At 43.9% G+C, this 14,679-nt stretch overlaps 1 protein-coding gene across 5 annotated transcripts; it reads left to right on the forward strand.

The window, feature by feature from the left end:
- The first annotated feature begins 1,735 nt into the window (after window positions 1–1,735).
- Znf24 (zinc finger protein 24) lies at window positions 1,736–14,679 on the forward strand. 5 transcript variants are annotated; one of them, XM_075969182.1, is made up of 4 exons: window positions 1,736–1,984; window positions 4,942–5,446; window positions 6,099–6,243; window positions 9,518–14,679. In XM_075969182.1, the coding sequence occupies exons 2-4, from the start codon at window positions 5,027–5,029 to the stop codon at window positions 10,054–10,056; spliced, it is 1,104 nt and encodes a 367-aa protein (XP_075825297.1). In that variant the 5' UTR covers window positions 1,736–1,984; window positions 4,942–5,026; the 3' UTR covers window positions 10,057–14,679. The 5 variants fall into 5 exon arrangements, with proteins under 5 accessions (XP_075825297.1, XP_075825301.1, XP_075825300.1 ...); XM_075969186.1 differs by having other exon boundaries at window positions 1,795–1,966; XM_075969185.1 differs by lacking the exon at window positions 1,736–1,984 and adding an exon at window positions 2,039–2,256.

Here is a 14,679-nt window from a genome sequence, read left to right on the forward strand (position 1 = left end):
GAGTCTCCTGAGTGCTGGGATTAAAGGCGTGCACACCACTTCATTTATAAAAGAAAACATTTCATTTGGGGCTTAGGGTTCCAGGGGGCATTAGAGTTGATGGCCATCATGGTAAGGAATTTGGCAGGCAGCCATGATGGTGGAGCAGTAGCTGAGTGCTTACATTTGACCCACAAACAAGAGGCAGAGATCGGGGGAGGGAGGGAGGGAGGGAGGGAGACTAAAGGTGTGAGCCACCGCTGTCCAGCAAGATGCTATGTCTGTGCAAGTGTGATGGAGACAGAAGAGGTTGTTGGATCCCCTAGAGCTGCGTTATACTTGGTTGTGATCTGGGAACTGAGCTATGGGTTCTCCAGCTCCAGTCTGCCCCAGTTTGACTAGATCTTTAAGAAGACCAGGGATATGATTCTAGAAAGAAGCCCTCATACTAGGACTTGAGATGACAGTTTTCTAAAGTGAGTGCCTTCAAAGAAGAGGTGCTGCGAGGCAATTCTCACTGGTCCCCACTTTAAAACTGAGAATGGAGTCAAGAGGCGAAGCAGATTACAAAATGCCACATTTTTACTTGAGTATGTTTTTTCTTTTTGTTTTTCAAGATTAATTTGCTATAAAATCTCTTAAAGAAACAAAACAGTATGCTCGAAAGGCGGCAGGGAGCAGCCACGCTGGATCCTGGCTTGAGGCAAAAGCGAGTGAACTGCTGGACAAAAGCCTCACAGTGAAGGAAGGCCTTAGCAGGGGCTGTGGGAAGGTGAGCGCTTGCTGTGTGGCCAGCTGCTTGTTTACTGCTCCCATTCACTACCCCAGCAGAGGCCAGGACACTTCGCAGAGGCCCTTTCCCGAATGAGACAATGATGCAAAGCTTGGGATCTTTTAAATGTTCTGCAAGGCTTTCCAAAACAGGGCTCTTTTGTGCCATTTCTGAGACTTAACATGTGATCTAGCAAAGGTCGCAATGTGACCAGCTCGCAATTCATTCACTTATTCAAAGAAAATGTACTGAGTTTTCTGTGTACCAGCTGGCATCCTGAGACTAGGTGGGGGTGGCTGTGGAAACCAGGACAGAGACGACTCAACCTTCACAGTACTTTCAAAGCAAAACTATGTAATGCGATCACTTCTAAGAATGCCCCTAAGCATGTGGGGACGAACATTGGCCAGAGAGGCTTAGGCTCCACAACAAGCCCGAGTCATAGTCAAAGGGGAAAAGCAAGCAACAGACTATAGTCGACCTACCGGGCAGTGAAACACATTTTGGTGTCATAGTTAAGGTAGCTGAGATACACTGGACTTTAAATTGGGGAATGAGGCGCTCCGATTGATTACACATGCAGCTGCTTTGTGGCATGAAATAAAAAGCATGCGTAGATTCTATAAATTTCCCGTGACTACTAGCCGAAGTTCGCAGCTAGTCTCATCTGTTTTTTTTGATAACTTGAGGTCATTTTTGTAACACAGCTAGTGGGAGACAACAGTTTAAGCCATGTTTAGGTGCAAACCTTCCTACTTTCGGCCCTGAAGCGGGAATAGTCAAAGTTCCTGCACTATAGGATGTGGGGGTAAAGAAGATTTACACAAGAGAGCAACTGTGCCTGGCACAACTGTGACAGGCTTTCAGAAATGTTCACTTCCCTTAGTTACTTCAGAGGGCTCCTACGAGGAGTATGGGACACTCGGGAAACTGCCGCCCACCTTCCTCTTGCTCCCCTTTCCTGCTCGTCGAGTGGAACAGAGAGCAGAGCCCACTCCGGCAGAGGCGCAAGGCCAAGCTCGGCTTCAATGCGGCCATTGTCATCAAGCCGCACCTCCCCCGCTTGCCGCGCGTCCCCATGGCAACTCGGGGCTTCGTCTGCCCCCCCAATACCCCCGCCCCCAGTCCTGCGGACCGGAAGCCGGGCGCGCCGGGGGCTTGTGGGAAGAGGCTGTGAGCGACGGCGCAGCGTCTGCCCGGGACGGCGAGGCTGCGGTGGGTCCCGAGCCAGAGGTCAGCGGCGTGCGGAGCAGGGTTCGAGCAGGGGCGCGGGGCGGGGCGGGGCGGGGCGGTCGGACAGCGACCGGCGTCCTTCGGCGTCTCGGGCGTGCGCGGAGAAGGCCGCGGCGGAAGGGCGGCGGCGGCGGCTTGCCGTACTTCGGGTGTCCGCAGAACCCCAGCGCCCCGTCCTCGCCGTCATGTCCTCCCCTCCCCCACCGACCGGTTTTGTTCTATTTCGAGGCTCTATCGACTCGCGGAGGGTTCTGGGAATCGCTCAAGCCGAGGTGGGATCCGGTCGTTCTCGCGCACGGCCTTCTGGGATTTGTAGTCCCGCCGGTGCAGGACGGAAGCGCCAGTCCTGGGTGGTGGGGTGTTGTGGGGCCTCTGCGGCCCTTCGCGGTGGTTGCTGGGAAGAGGACATCGGCCAGAGTTTCTGGGGCTGGCTGGGCTCGGCGCTGTGAGGCGGGAGGTCTTTGAAGACCAGGATCCCGCCAGGTGCTCAACGGCGTTCCTCCTCGTCCCACGAGCCTGGTGCAGTACAAAATAGGAGAAAAAGCAATTTTTCTATTGCGTAGAAATGTTTGAGCCGTTGATAGGGTCGGGTCCAGGAATAGGAACAAATAACTTGGATTTTGCTATCAGGCCATCATTCCACTCAAGAATATTTAACGGATCTATATGGTCTGTCTGTTTGATACGGTGTTTTCTGATTCTTTGTCTTCACCTTGACAGGTTTCAGTAAGGTTTTAAGTTTCTGTTTTTTATATTCTTGGCGCTGATAAATAAATAGTGGCTGTAAAGGTTATTCTTCCTCTATTTTGTTTTTTTTCAAGGCAGGGTTTCTCTGTGTAACTCTGGCTGTCCTGGAACTCGCTCTATAGACCACCAGGCTGGCTTCGAACAAGATCCACCTGCCTTTGCCTCCTTAGTGCTGGGATTAAAAGCGTGCGCCACCACTGCCTAGCTAAGCTTATTATTCGTAATGTGCTGTGAACCGTGACACTGGTATGATTTTGCAAGTACTAAAAGGATGAGAAAGTAGCTCACAGATTTCCCCAAAGGAAAAGCTAGGGGAAGCTATTTAAGGAAAAAGACTCCAGGCCACCGTGAGAAGTTGTGAGTGCTTTTTCCCATAGCATTTGCTGCAGGGGATGAACTGTCGCTGTAAGTTTAAGTGCATGTATGGTGTGGTGGGTGCCTAAATGCCATTTGCTTTTTATGTGAAATAGTTTCTTCCCCAGTGTTACGTGATCCGTTACTGACCTGTGTAAAAGTGAATCTGTGGCAAAAGCCAGTAACGCAGTTAGCTTTGCTGTGTAAATGAGGACAGTCTTGCTTCACCCAGGTGCTGGACACCAGAACCAGCTACAAGTGAACAGAACATTTTCACAAATATTTTGTTTAAGGCGTTCCTAAACAATAATTTTTTTTAACTTTAAAGAAATAATGTGTGTTCATGTGTGCGCATGTGTTTTCATTCTGAGCAGTAGCTCAGCAGCAGAGCAGATTTGCACGGTCTTGTATACAGTCTCTAACCACGGGGGTGGGTGCGGACAGTCGACCTGTTTCCTAATCCAGATTTGTGAAGACAAAAAGAAAAGTGGGTATGGGGCTTGCTCCAGCCTGAACGCCCGTGCTGGACCCCAGATTCTGCACAGAACGGAAACGAACCCTGCATGCTGTCCTCTGACTTCCACACCTGCCTGAGATGTACAAACACAAGATCAATGTCAAAAAATATTTTAAGTGTCCTACAGTTCTGAATATTTAGCTTTTTTTTTTGATTTTTTTTTTATATTTTTAAATAAAAAAAAATACACTCTTCTCCCCCTCCTCCCACCCCTCTCCCCTTCCCCCCACTCGTCTCCCCCTCCCTCTCCAGTCCAAAGAGCAGTCAGGGTTCCCTGCCCTGTGGTAAGTCCTAGGTCCTCTCCGCTCTGTCCATTTAGCTTTTATTTTATGTATATGTGTACCATGTGTTGCCTGGTGCCTAAGGAGGCCAGAAGAGAGTTCTGGGGTGCTGGAATCAAATCTGAGTCCTCTCCAAGGGCAATAAGCCTTCTTACTTGCTGAACCAATTCTTCAACCCCAAGAGTTCAGAACATCTGGAGAACACTGCAGTTGACGGAGTCTTACATGGGTTCTTTGGGCTATTAATTTACCTTCTGTTGACTTCATGTCACAGACTGGCAATCTTTTTTTGGAAAGGGCCAGATAGTAAATATTAAGTTGCTTTAGATCTTAGCTGAAATTGTCGAACCCTGTGAACTCTTGCATTATTGCCTGAACTATGATTAAATGTAATGATTTATAGATATAAATTTAAAAAATACAGGGCTGGAGAGATGGCTCAGTGGTTAAGAGCACTGACTGCTCTTCAAGAGGTCCCAAGTTCAATTCCCAGCACCCACATGGTAGCTCTCAGCTGCCTGTAACTCCAGTTCCAGAGAATTCAACATCCTCACACAGATACACATATAGGCAAAAACCAGTGCACATAAAATAAACCATTTTTTTATTTAAAGTATTTTTTTAATTTTATGTGTGTGTGTGTATATGTGTGTGTAGGCCTCCACATATCATGTCATACTTGTGGAGGCCAGAGAATAACAGAAGAAGTAAGTTCTCTCCTATGGAATGCTGGTTGTCAGAGTCAAGTCATCAGGCTCGGCAGCAGGTGCCTTTGCTAATGGAGTGACTTTGCTGGTCCTAGACAGATATATCATATTTTCCTATCATAAAATGTTTCTATGCCTTTTAGCATTTAATATTCTTACTATGGCTAGTGTAAGTTTTTACACTACCCTCACTATAGGCAGCAGGCTAGATTTGGCTACCTGTGGTAGCATTTCAGTCAATATAAACTATTGATTGAAATTTTTAATCCAGTAAAAACAATTTTTTTCTGCTGCTTTCAAATATCTTGGGGTATTCGGTAATTTGTGTGCCTTTTATTTCTTATCCCTTAGGAGTACCTTTGAGGAAAGCAGAGTATTTCTGTGAGTACGTTCTATATCCTGCCTCGGCTGCCTTTCCTTGAAGGATTGTAACAGGATGTCTGCACAGTCGGTGGAAGAAGATTCAATACTTATAATCCCAAATCCAGATGAAGAAGAAAAAATTCTGAGAGTGAAACTAGAGGAGGACCCTGATGGTGAGGAGGGATCGAGCGTTTCCTGGAATCATCTCCCTGACCCAGAGGTTTTCCGACAGCGGTTCAGGCAGTTTGGATACCAGGACTCACCAGGTCCCCGAGAGGCTGTGAGCCAGCTCCGAAAACTTTGCCGCCTGTGGCTCAGACCAGAGACACACACTAAGGAACAGATCCTGGAGCTGGTAGTGTTAGAGCAGTTTGTTGCCATCCTACCTAAGGAGCTGCAGACTTGGGTTCGAGAACATCACCCAGAGAATGGAGAGGAGGCAGTGACCGTTCTAGAGGACTTGGAGCGTGAACTTGATGATCCTGGACAGCCGGTGAGCATGTTTGCCTCATTTTTCCCAAGTCAGAAACACTCATATAGCAGTGGACAAACTGTGATTAACTTCATTTGACTAAGTTAAATTATGTCTGTGCCTCCCTCCTGTTCATTTGCCACTCTGCAATACCTGTGCTGCTCTGTAGTTGGAATTTTCTTTGTGCCGCCAAACAGCTCCCAAATGAAGACACGGAGACATTATTAATTATGAGTGTTCCACTAACTCTTTTAACTTAACCTGTTTCTGTTCATCTACGTTGTGCCACGGGGCTTTTTACTTTTCTTTTTATTCTGTGTGTCCTACTTTCTTGCTTCCTTCCTGTCTGGCTGACTGGCCCTTGGTGTTTCCCTATCGTTTCCTTTTCTTCTCTGAGCCTAAATCCCTCCTCCTACTTACTCTCCTGCCCAGAAGTTCCTTCTACCTATACCTCCTCCCTCGCTGTTGGCCATTCAGCTTTTTATTAAACCAGTCAGTGCCTTAAGCAGGCAGAGGAAAACAGCAGCACATCTTTACAGAGTTAAACAAATACAACACTGCATAGTTAAACACTGCTCTGCTGTCTAGAACTTTGTATTGCATTTTTTTGTGGTATCTCTTATGTGCTTAGTATCAAAATTCCTTCTCAACCAAACTAAAACCATGTTTTCAGGTTTCTCTCCGCCGGCGGAAACGGGAAGTGCTTGTAGAAGAGATGTCTCAAGAAGACGCTCAGGGATTACCAAGTTCGGAGCTTGATGCTGTGGAGAACCAGCTCAAGTGGGCATCCTGGGAACTCAGCTCTCTGAGGCACTGTGGTGAGGACCAGAACTCTATGGGGCCGGCCTTTCCCAGAGTGCTTTGCTTGTTTTTTGGAGAAACAGTTTTAAACTGCTGTTTAGAAATTGCCATGCTGTGAAGAGCCTGACTTTCCTGGTGGCTGACTCAATGGCCTCGGGAGTTTTTACTCCTCGGTTTTAGCATCTCTAGCTTTTCTTTCATGACGACTGCCCATACTGGGGCTTCGGCCTGCCTGACTCTGCGCCAGTGCCTGTGGACCATGTCTGATTCACACATGCCACTGCTTGTCTGCCGCCTGCCTTGTGCTCTCTTGTTCTTGGGCTCCTGCCTAACTGTATTAATACGGTGAACTTACTGGAAGTCTCCTTCAACCTTTTTATTTTATTACTTGAATTACTTTCTAAGATTTCAGCTATTTCTGGTTTTTTTTTGTCTCAATATTTTACCCCTTTTTAATTAAGAAACTTTCCCCCCATATTTTTTTAATATTTATTTATTATGTATACAATATTCTGTCTGTGTGTATGCCTGCAGGGCAGAAGAGGGCACCAGACCCGATTACAGATGGTTGTGAGCCACCATGTGGTTGCTGGGAATTGAACTCAGGACCTTTGGAAGGGCAGGCAGTGCTCTTAACCTCTGAGCCATCTCTCCAGCCCCCTTCCCCCCATATTTTAATTTATTTTATGTGTATGGGTGTTTTGCCCTCATGTGTGTCTGTAGCATGTGCATGCTAGGTGCCCTTGGAACTCAGAAGAGGAAGTCAGACCCCCTGGAGCTGGAGTTACAGATGGTTGTGAGCTGCCCCGTGGGTGCAGGGGATTAAACCTGGGTCCTCTGGAAGAGCAGACAGTGCTCAACCACTGGGCCATCTCTGCAGACCCCTTAAGAAACTTTTTAAAAAGATCTTTTAAATCAAAAGTATGTGTGCTTGTGTGTGAGGTTGTGCATGTGCGTGCAGGTCTCAGGGCAGGGGAGAGCACTGGATCCCTGGAGCTGTCGGTGGGTAATGAGCCCAGTGAGGGTGCAGGGAGCTGAACTCGGCTTTTTTGCAAGAACTGTATGTGCTTTTAAGCACTGAATCATCTCTGCAGCCCTCTAGAACTTAAAAAATAAAAATAAAAACCTCAGAAATGAGACGAGGGTAAACTCTTTACTTTTTCCTAAGTATTTATTCAAACTAGGCTCCCAAGCTATAATATGGCTTAAATGCAGAAATATCAAAGTATAATTGTTATAATTCAGATTTTTTTGTTTCCAATATCCTGGCAGTTAATGCTGTGTACTTGTTTATATGCCCTAGGATACTAAACTTGCTGTGTTGGCGTTTTGTTTGTAGGAAGTTTGTTTGAGTGTGCGTCAGTCTCTGAGGTAGATGGAGATAATGTTGGTTTGCCACACATGAGGACATGAGCAGGTTTTCTTCCTGTGTGAGGGGATGGTACTGTAAATCAGACCCAAGGCAGAGGTGCGATCCGCTCACTATTGTAGTTTTCCCTAGCTCGTGGGATGTTGTTCAGTGTGCTCTTCAGAGGTGTACTTTCATGGGTCAAAGCTGTTCCCTTCCTAAATTTTGGGATGGCTTTCCATGGTTGGCCTCATTTGAGCAGTCTAGCCGCTTTCACGTTCAGAGAGTTCCATTTATTTCATGTCACGGGTCCTCACTTGCCCTTCATACTTGACTTTCCAAGTAGCTAAGCCGCATTAACCCTTTGAGCCCTTGGGTCTCCCTCCCCCCTGCTTTCCCGCTTGACTTTCCCGTGGTGGCTCCATCTTCGGCCGCTCTCGAGTGCTGCTGCTCACCGTAGTCCCTGTTATGCTGTGTGGCCTAAGCTCCAGGGGACTGTGGGTGAGTCTTGCTCTCTCTGCCTGTGAGTAGGCAGTGCTGCCACTGTAAAACCAAGGCTTTTTTCTAGACACATCTAGATTTACAAGGAACAATGTTTCTGCCTGCTGTGACAAATAGCAAATTGGGGCGAGCTTCTTTAATGCAGACTTTTCATTATGCTGTGTTGAAGCTCTGAGTGTCGGCTTTAGTTAACACGGGCTGCCTCAGGTCATCCTTGGCTGTACTGAAGCTCTGAGTGTCGGCTTTAGTTAACACAGGCTGCCTCAGGTCATCCTTGGCTGTTTTTGGTTTTATTTATTCTGGGTTATTTTGTTTTGTTTTGTATTTTTGTTTGTTTTGAGTCTTTGTCTCTGCCTGGTCTGAAGACGCCTGCCTCCTCTGGGTGCTGGAGTCTAAGGAATGTGCCACCACACCCAGTTCTTGACTTCTTATCAGGACTCTGTTCTGCTTTGAGTTCAGTATTGATTGTGACACATTAATTTATTTCAGCAGCAGCTGTTGTTTGACACCTTCTTTTTGTTATTCCTTCATTTTGATATAATCTCTTAAAAACTGTTTCCTAGTGGCCATCATTTTTCCTCCCGCAGTTCCCTTCAGACCTAGCCATAGCAGTTTGATTTTTCACTTTTGTTTTTAACCTGTCACCTTTTTGACTATGTTCTATTTAGAAAGTATTACATGTATGTGTGTATGTATGTGTGTGTATGTATGTATATGTATGTACGTCATTTGTTCAGTTGCCCAGAGAGTTCAGAAGAGGAAGTTGGACCCCCTAGACCTGGAGTTGTGATGGTGGTTGTGAGCCTCCCAGTGTGGGTGCTGGAACTGAACTTGGGTCCTCTGAAGGGCCATGTGCTCCTCATGACTGAGCAATCTCTCTAGCCCCTATGTTAAATTTAGATAAAACCAGCGCACACCTTTAATCCCAGCACTTGGGAGATAGGGGCTGTTGGATCTGAGTTTGAGGCCACCCTGGTCTACAGAATGAATTTCAGGACAGTCAGGGATGCACAAAGAAACTCTGTCTTGAAAAATGAAAAAACAAACAAAATAAATAAAATAAACAAACCAGATCAGATAAGACCTTGTGTGTCTTTTTGTTGTCAGGCAGCGGCTCACTGGCCTCACCCCCCTTCCTTTATTGAGAATTGTCAGCCTCATATATTCATAGATGTGTACGGGTTTGTTTGTTTTAGTTCATGAACAACTTTTTGTTTTGTTTTGTTTGTTTGTTTTTTTGCCAGGCATGGTGGTGCATAATTTTAATGCCAACATTAGGAGGCAGAAATAGGCTGAATTAGTCTATACATAGCAAGTTCCAGGCTGGCCGTGGCTACATAGTGAGACCTTGTCTCAACAACAAATAACCATTTTTTTTCCCTTTCAAGTTCTTTTCTCTTCAAGTAGGAACTGAGTGATACTTGTATTTTCTTTTATTTCAGATGATGATGTCAGGACAGAAAATGGAGCGCTGGCTCCAAAGCAGGAGATTGCTTCCGCCGTGGGATCTCAGGAAGTTCCTGGCACTCTTAATATAGGTGTTCCTCAGATTTTTAAATATGGAGAAACCTGTTTACCCAAGGGCAGATTTGAAAGAAAGAGAAATCCCTCTCGAAAGAAACAGCACATATGTGACGAATGTGGAAAACACTTCAGCCAGGGCTCAGCCCTTATTCTTCACCAGAGAATCCACAGTGGGGAGAAGCCTTACGGATGTGTCGAGTGCGGAAAAGCCTTCAGCAGAAGCTCCATCCTTGTGCAGCACCAGCGAGTCCACACTGGGGAGAAACCTTACAAGTGTCTTGAGTGTGGGAAAGCCTTCAGCCAGAATTCTGGGCTCATTAATCATCAGCGAATCCACACTGGGGAGAAACCTTATGAATGTGTTCAGTGTGGAAAGTCCTATAGTCAGAGCTCAAACCTTTTTAGACATCAGAGACGACACAATGCAGAAAAACTTTTAAATGTTGTGAAAGTTTAAGAGATTAGGGGGAAACAATGAGCACTCAGGTCTTTTTCTTCAGAAATGAAGACAATTAAAAACATGAAGTGATAGAGAAAAGTTTTTTTTCCCTGTTGACTGAGAAAATCCACTGGGAGATACAAAAAAAAAAAATCTTCATCATTGTTATCTCGAAAGAAATGCTGTTAGGCCTAAAAACTGAAATTTTAAATAATTCAGGTATTAATACCTAAAATTTCCATGTGATATTTATATTCTCTTTTCTCCCAAGTAATGAGCTACCTAATTCTTTGTCCCTTTCTTAACAATTTCCTTTTTCAGACAAAGAGTTTATTTCTGTGTTGGTCATTGGAATGTTGTTTTATAAGGATACATACCTTTCTATTTTAAAAGGCAATGTAAGAATTGTAAAATCTAAAAGCCCATCATTTAAAAACATCTTTGAACATTTAGTTTCCTTTTGTTCAGTTTGAGTATATTTGGGGAAACTAGAAGATAAAGGCTAGTCAAAGCCTCAATGTTAAATGCGCCTTAAGATCTCAGATGAGTGATGGTGGCAGAATTTTAAAGAGTGAGGGAAAAACTGGACAAGTTACACACTGAAGTGTATCAGTTACATACAGGCATCTTTCCTTAGGAAAACTTCAACAACAAAAAAACTGATTTTATCTAAGTTGTGGGCATCTTACTAATGAAGAGAGTTTCCTATGTAAAAATAGCACTTGTAAAGTGAAGATAAATATTACACTAAGGAAGAATGCTGGTGTTGAAAGGCAGATGTAAAATTAGGCACTTAGATGATGTGGCTTTTAGAAAATCTCCAGTCTAACTCATTTTGCTCTCATCCTAGTTAAGGATATAGAAAACTCCTTGAGGGGAGGCCAACAATATCAGGTTTGCTCTTATTCCTTTGGTACAAAAGGGTTGAACACCAGGCTAACACAGCCCTGCATTTGGTACTGAACATTTTACCGACAATGCACTGTGCTAGGTACTGTGATCCTGCTGTCAGCAGGTAGTATTTGTTCCAATGAAAGTCACGGGGGTTTCCCGTCAGCATTCCAGGTCACTCTGAGATTCCCGGAGTTTAGTTCTCTCAGCAGTGTGTTGTGTTTGGAGGGAGGTCAGCTCAGAAAGCTAGCTAGTCAGCTCTTCGCACTTTTCAGAGGTGAGCTCAAGATACCCTCTATTAGTTTAAACAGTTTTGAATCTTAAAAATCCAAATGTAATTTCTAGTAGTATTGTAGTTATAACTACATGTTAAGTTGAATGGACCTTTAAAAATAAATAACTAGGCTATGAATAACTAGTTTTATTAACTGGCAGAATTGATTGAATTTTTTAATTTACAGTCTTAACACATTTTTTAAAAAACATTAAAAGTAATACATTTTAGTAGTAGGATTCTGTATACCTGGCTAGGAATCCAGGTACTGTGGCTCTACTGTTTAGTGGCAAACTCTGGAAGTTAAAGCATCGAGGATAAGAAAATGTGGGGTTTTTTTGTTTGTTTGTTTTTATGTGAGACAGGCGTCATTACATGGAAAATGATCCACAGGAGGACAAATATTTCCAGCAATTTGGGTTATATCTGGTACTTGGTTGAATTTTAAACTGAAAAGTGAGATTTTTGCGTGAGTTATTGAAAACAGTTCTAAATGCAGTACAGCTGGTGAATGAGGCAGAATGAAGCTTGTTCATAGATTTCGGATAACAATTCTGAAAAACGTGCTTTATAGATTAAGATTTATTGAAGTATAAATATGTAGTAATGCTATAATGTATTTTTAAGTTATACAAGAAAAGTAGGGACTTTTGTTTGGGTCTTTTCTCTGTGGCTGAGAGGAAACACGTTAATGTCCAATAAAGCTGTAAACGCCTCTGCTCTAAGGTAGCGACCTGGAATCGTGTTACTTATTTGTTTATGGCTGGTTCTTTCCCAGTAGGTTTTTGAGGTGGCACATTTGATGACTGCTGGGATGACAGAGTAGGTAATAAGGTGGAATGCCAGACTTACCAATTTTAGGGGTAGATTTGGTAATGTGGAAGCACAGAAAAGGCGGTACTAGAGTTGGCAGATAGGTGTTGTCTTTCCGGCTCTGACCCTTGTGTATCTGTTGGGAAGGAATTTCAGACAAAGGACTGGTCTAAAACCCCTCATGGTGTAAAGGAAAAGGAAAGCAGTGGGATGTATATTTAACTGGCTCTGGCTAGGCGTAAGTCTCCACTAGACAGATTAATTTACAGTAGCAGGTAGTGATTGCTGTCTTCAGAACTGTCCCCACACAGATCATCATAATTTGGGGGTACCCAGTCTAATGAAGTAGACATGAGCAGGTTAACATGTGAGCACTTCTGTGAAGACATGCACACTAATGGGCCCAACAGGGTGTCTGGTGATTTCATAGTAACAGATGTTTGACCGTTAGCAGCCTGTCTTAGATTCGTGTGAGCTTCGGGGAGGGTGCCTGTTCTGAGAGAATGTGCATGCTAAACATGCTTGGAGTACTTAATCATCTAGAGTTGTGGACTAGGAAAACAAGACCCAACAATCTCGGAACTTGTGGCTTGGAAATGGCCACTTAGAACTGCAACACAATCCTGTGGATTCCACAGGCCAGTTTGTTTGTTTGTTTGCTTATTCTGTCAAGAGTGATGGTCTTAGCAGGGTGGTGGTGCACACCTTTAGTTCCAGCACTCCAGAGGCAGAGGTAGGTGGTTGTTTGTGAGTTCAAGGCTAACTTAGTCTACAGCGTGAGTTCCAGGACAGCGAGGAGTAGGACTACACAGAGAAACCCTGTCTCAAAAAACCAAATTAAAAAAAAAAAAAAAGATGGCAGTACAAGTTTAATAAACTTGAAAGTTATTATATATACCCATTTAATTTTTCCACAACGCAGAAACAAAAGATGAAAAAAGACATCAGATTTAGCCAGAAATGGTAATCTATCTGGTTTATTGTCCTTCCAAATTTAGCTCTATACACGTTTAAGCAAACACCTTTAAAATAACAGTCTTGGATTGAGTACAGGCACCAACTAAAGTGCCTTACTCTGCTTTAATCCTCAACAGACCTGAGGTCGTTACATAGCTCCATCTACCATAGAGAGACTGGTTTTCCCTCCCCCACTGCTGTGGGCATTTTCCATAGTTATAGTATTCCTTTGCATTATTACACTCAGTCCATCTAACCCATCCCTACTGATGGGTTTGTAGGTTCTTTATGCATAACAGATACAGTTGCTATCCATAAACATAGATTCTACTACCTATGTAGTTCTCCTTATAACACAAATAACTAGAAATGAATTCATTGGGTCAGGAAGTACATATTTGACATTTTTGAGGAAATACAACTTTAAAAGTTGGACCAATAATTCCATTAATAGTAAGAATGCCTGTTTGCCTGCTCTCCTGACAGTACTGCAGCCTGAAAAGGTTTTGCTCATCTTACAGACCAGGTCTTTTTTTCATTTTCTTTTTTCTTTGTGTGTGTGCATGCATGTATGTGTGTGTGCACGCGTGCATGTGCGCCTTTATTAGTAAGAAGGAACATTTTTTTTTGTTCATTGGCTGTTTTATGTCCTGCTTTGGTCTTGTTCTTTTCTTCTTTTGTTCTAATTATGAAAGTATAAATGACTACATTAACATCATAAGAGAGACAAATGTAAGACCATTTTCCCAGGTCAGTTCCATTTCCAGTTTACATAAAGTACAGTTTGTGCACATTTCCATGTGAACATACAGAAATGTGGACACCCTTTAAATAACGGGATTATTAGGAATTTTAAGATATCTTTGTCTTAGATATTCTGGTCTTCAAACCTCTGGAAGGTGGCTGGCTGGCTGTAAGGCACTTGTTGCCTGACACTCCCCTCCATCTTCTGACAGATAGCTGTAGAGTCTTCACACTGTAGAGTACTCATTGCCCACAGAGCCGCCTTACCCACACTGGACAGCCCTTATCTGTTTGGGAAAAGGAGAGAGAGGAAACCTTCCTATTTGCATTTCCCTGACTAATAGTGAAGTTGGCCATTTATAATTTCCGGAGGATTGTTCATTCATGCTTCTATTGCCTTTGTACTGGGTTATGTGGGTATCTGTGTTTGTTCAGCATCTCTTTCCTCATTTATGGCAACAGTATCCCTATTTCTTGTGGTTAACCCATTCCATATGGCTTTGGTGAGCACATGACCAGGCTCGTCTCCTGAGCCACACTAGCCACAGTGATTAGACAGCGGGCATCAATCTGAAGCAGGCTAAGGAGAGAGCTCAAGAGAACAGCAACTCCTGGAAAGAAGGCTTTGGAGACACTGGAGACCCAAGGACGATGGGAGCCTGCATTTTTCCTATGTGGAGAAAGTCTGAGGAGAAACTCAGAGGCTAGCAGAGATGGTGAAAAACTAAGTTTTGATGTCATTTTTCTGGAGGCCCTAGATCCAGTTGTGCCTAAAGCCTGCCCTACCTCTGGACTTTAAAGTTTGTGAGCCAATAAAGTCCCTTTCTTGTTTAAGATAATTGTATTTGTCCTGATTAATATAGGGTATTTGTATTTTCTTGTTGATTTGTAGAAAACTTGTAGTTTTAATTCTAGACTCACACATTATATAAGTTAATAAAATTAGCAATGGCCTTTTATAA

Source organism: Microtus pennsylvanicus, chromosome 4 (genome assembly GCF_037038515.1).
Source record: "Microtus pennsylvanicus isolate mMicPen1 chromosome 4, mMicPen1.hap1, whole genome shotgun sequence".
Lineage (NCBI taxonomy): Eukaryota > Metazoa > Chordata > Mammalia > Rodentia > Cricetidae > Microtus > Microtus pennsylvanicus.

Excerpts from the sequence above, each read along its gene's own strand:
- Znf24 (XM_075969182.1), top strand. The coding sequence starts at position 5,027 with ATGTCTGCACAGTCGGTGGAAGAAGATTCAATACTTATAATCCCAAAT. Across the intron at positions 5,447-6,098 it reads TTGATGATCCTGGACAGCCG|GTTTCTCTCCGCCGGCGGAA; the intron begins GTGAGCATGTTT and ends CCATGTTTTCAG. Across the intron at positions 6,244-9,517 it reads CAGCTCTCTGAGGCACTGTG|ATGATGATGTCAGGACAGAA; the intron begins GTGAGGACCAGA and ends CTTTTATTTCAG.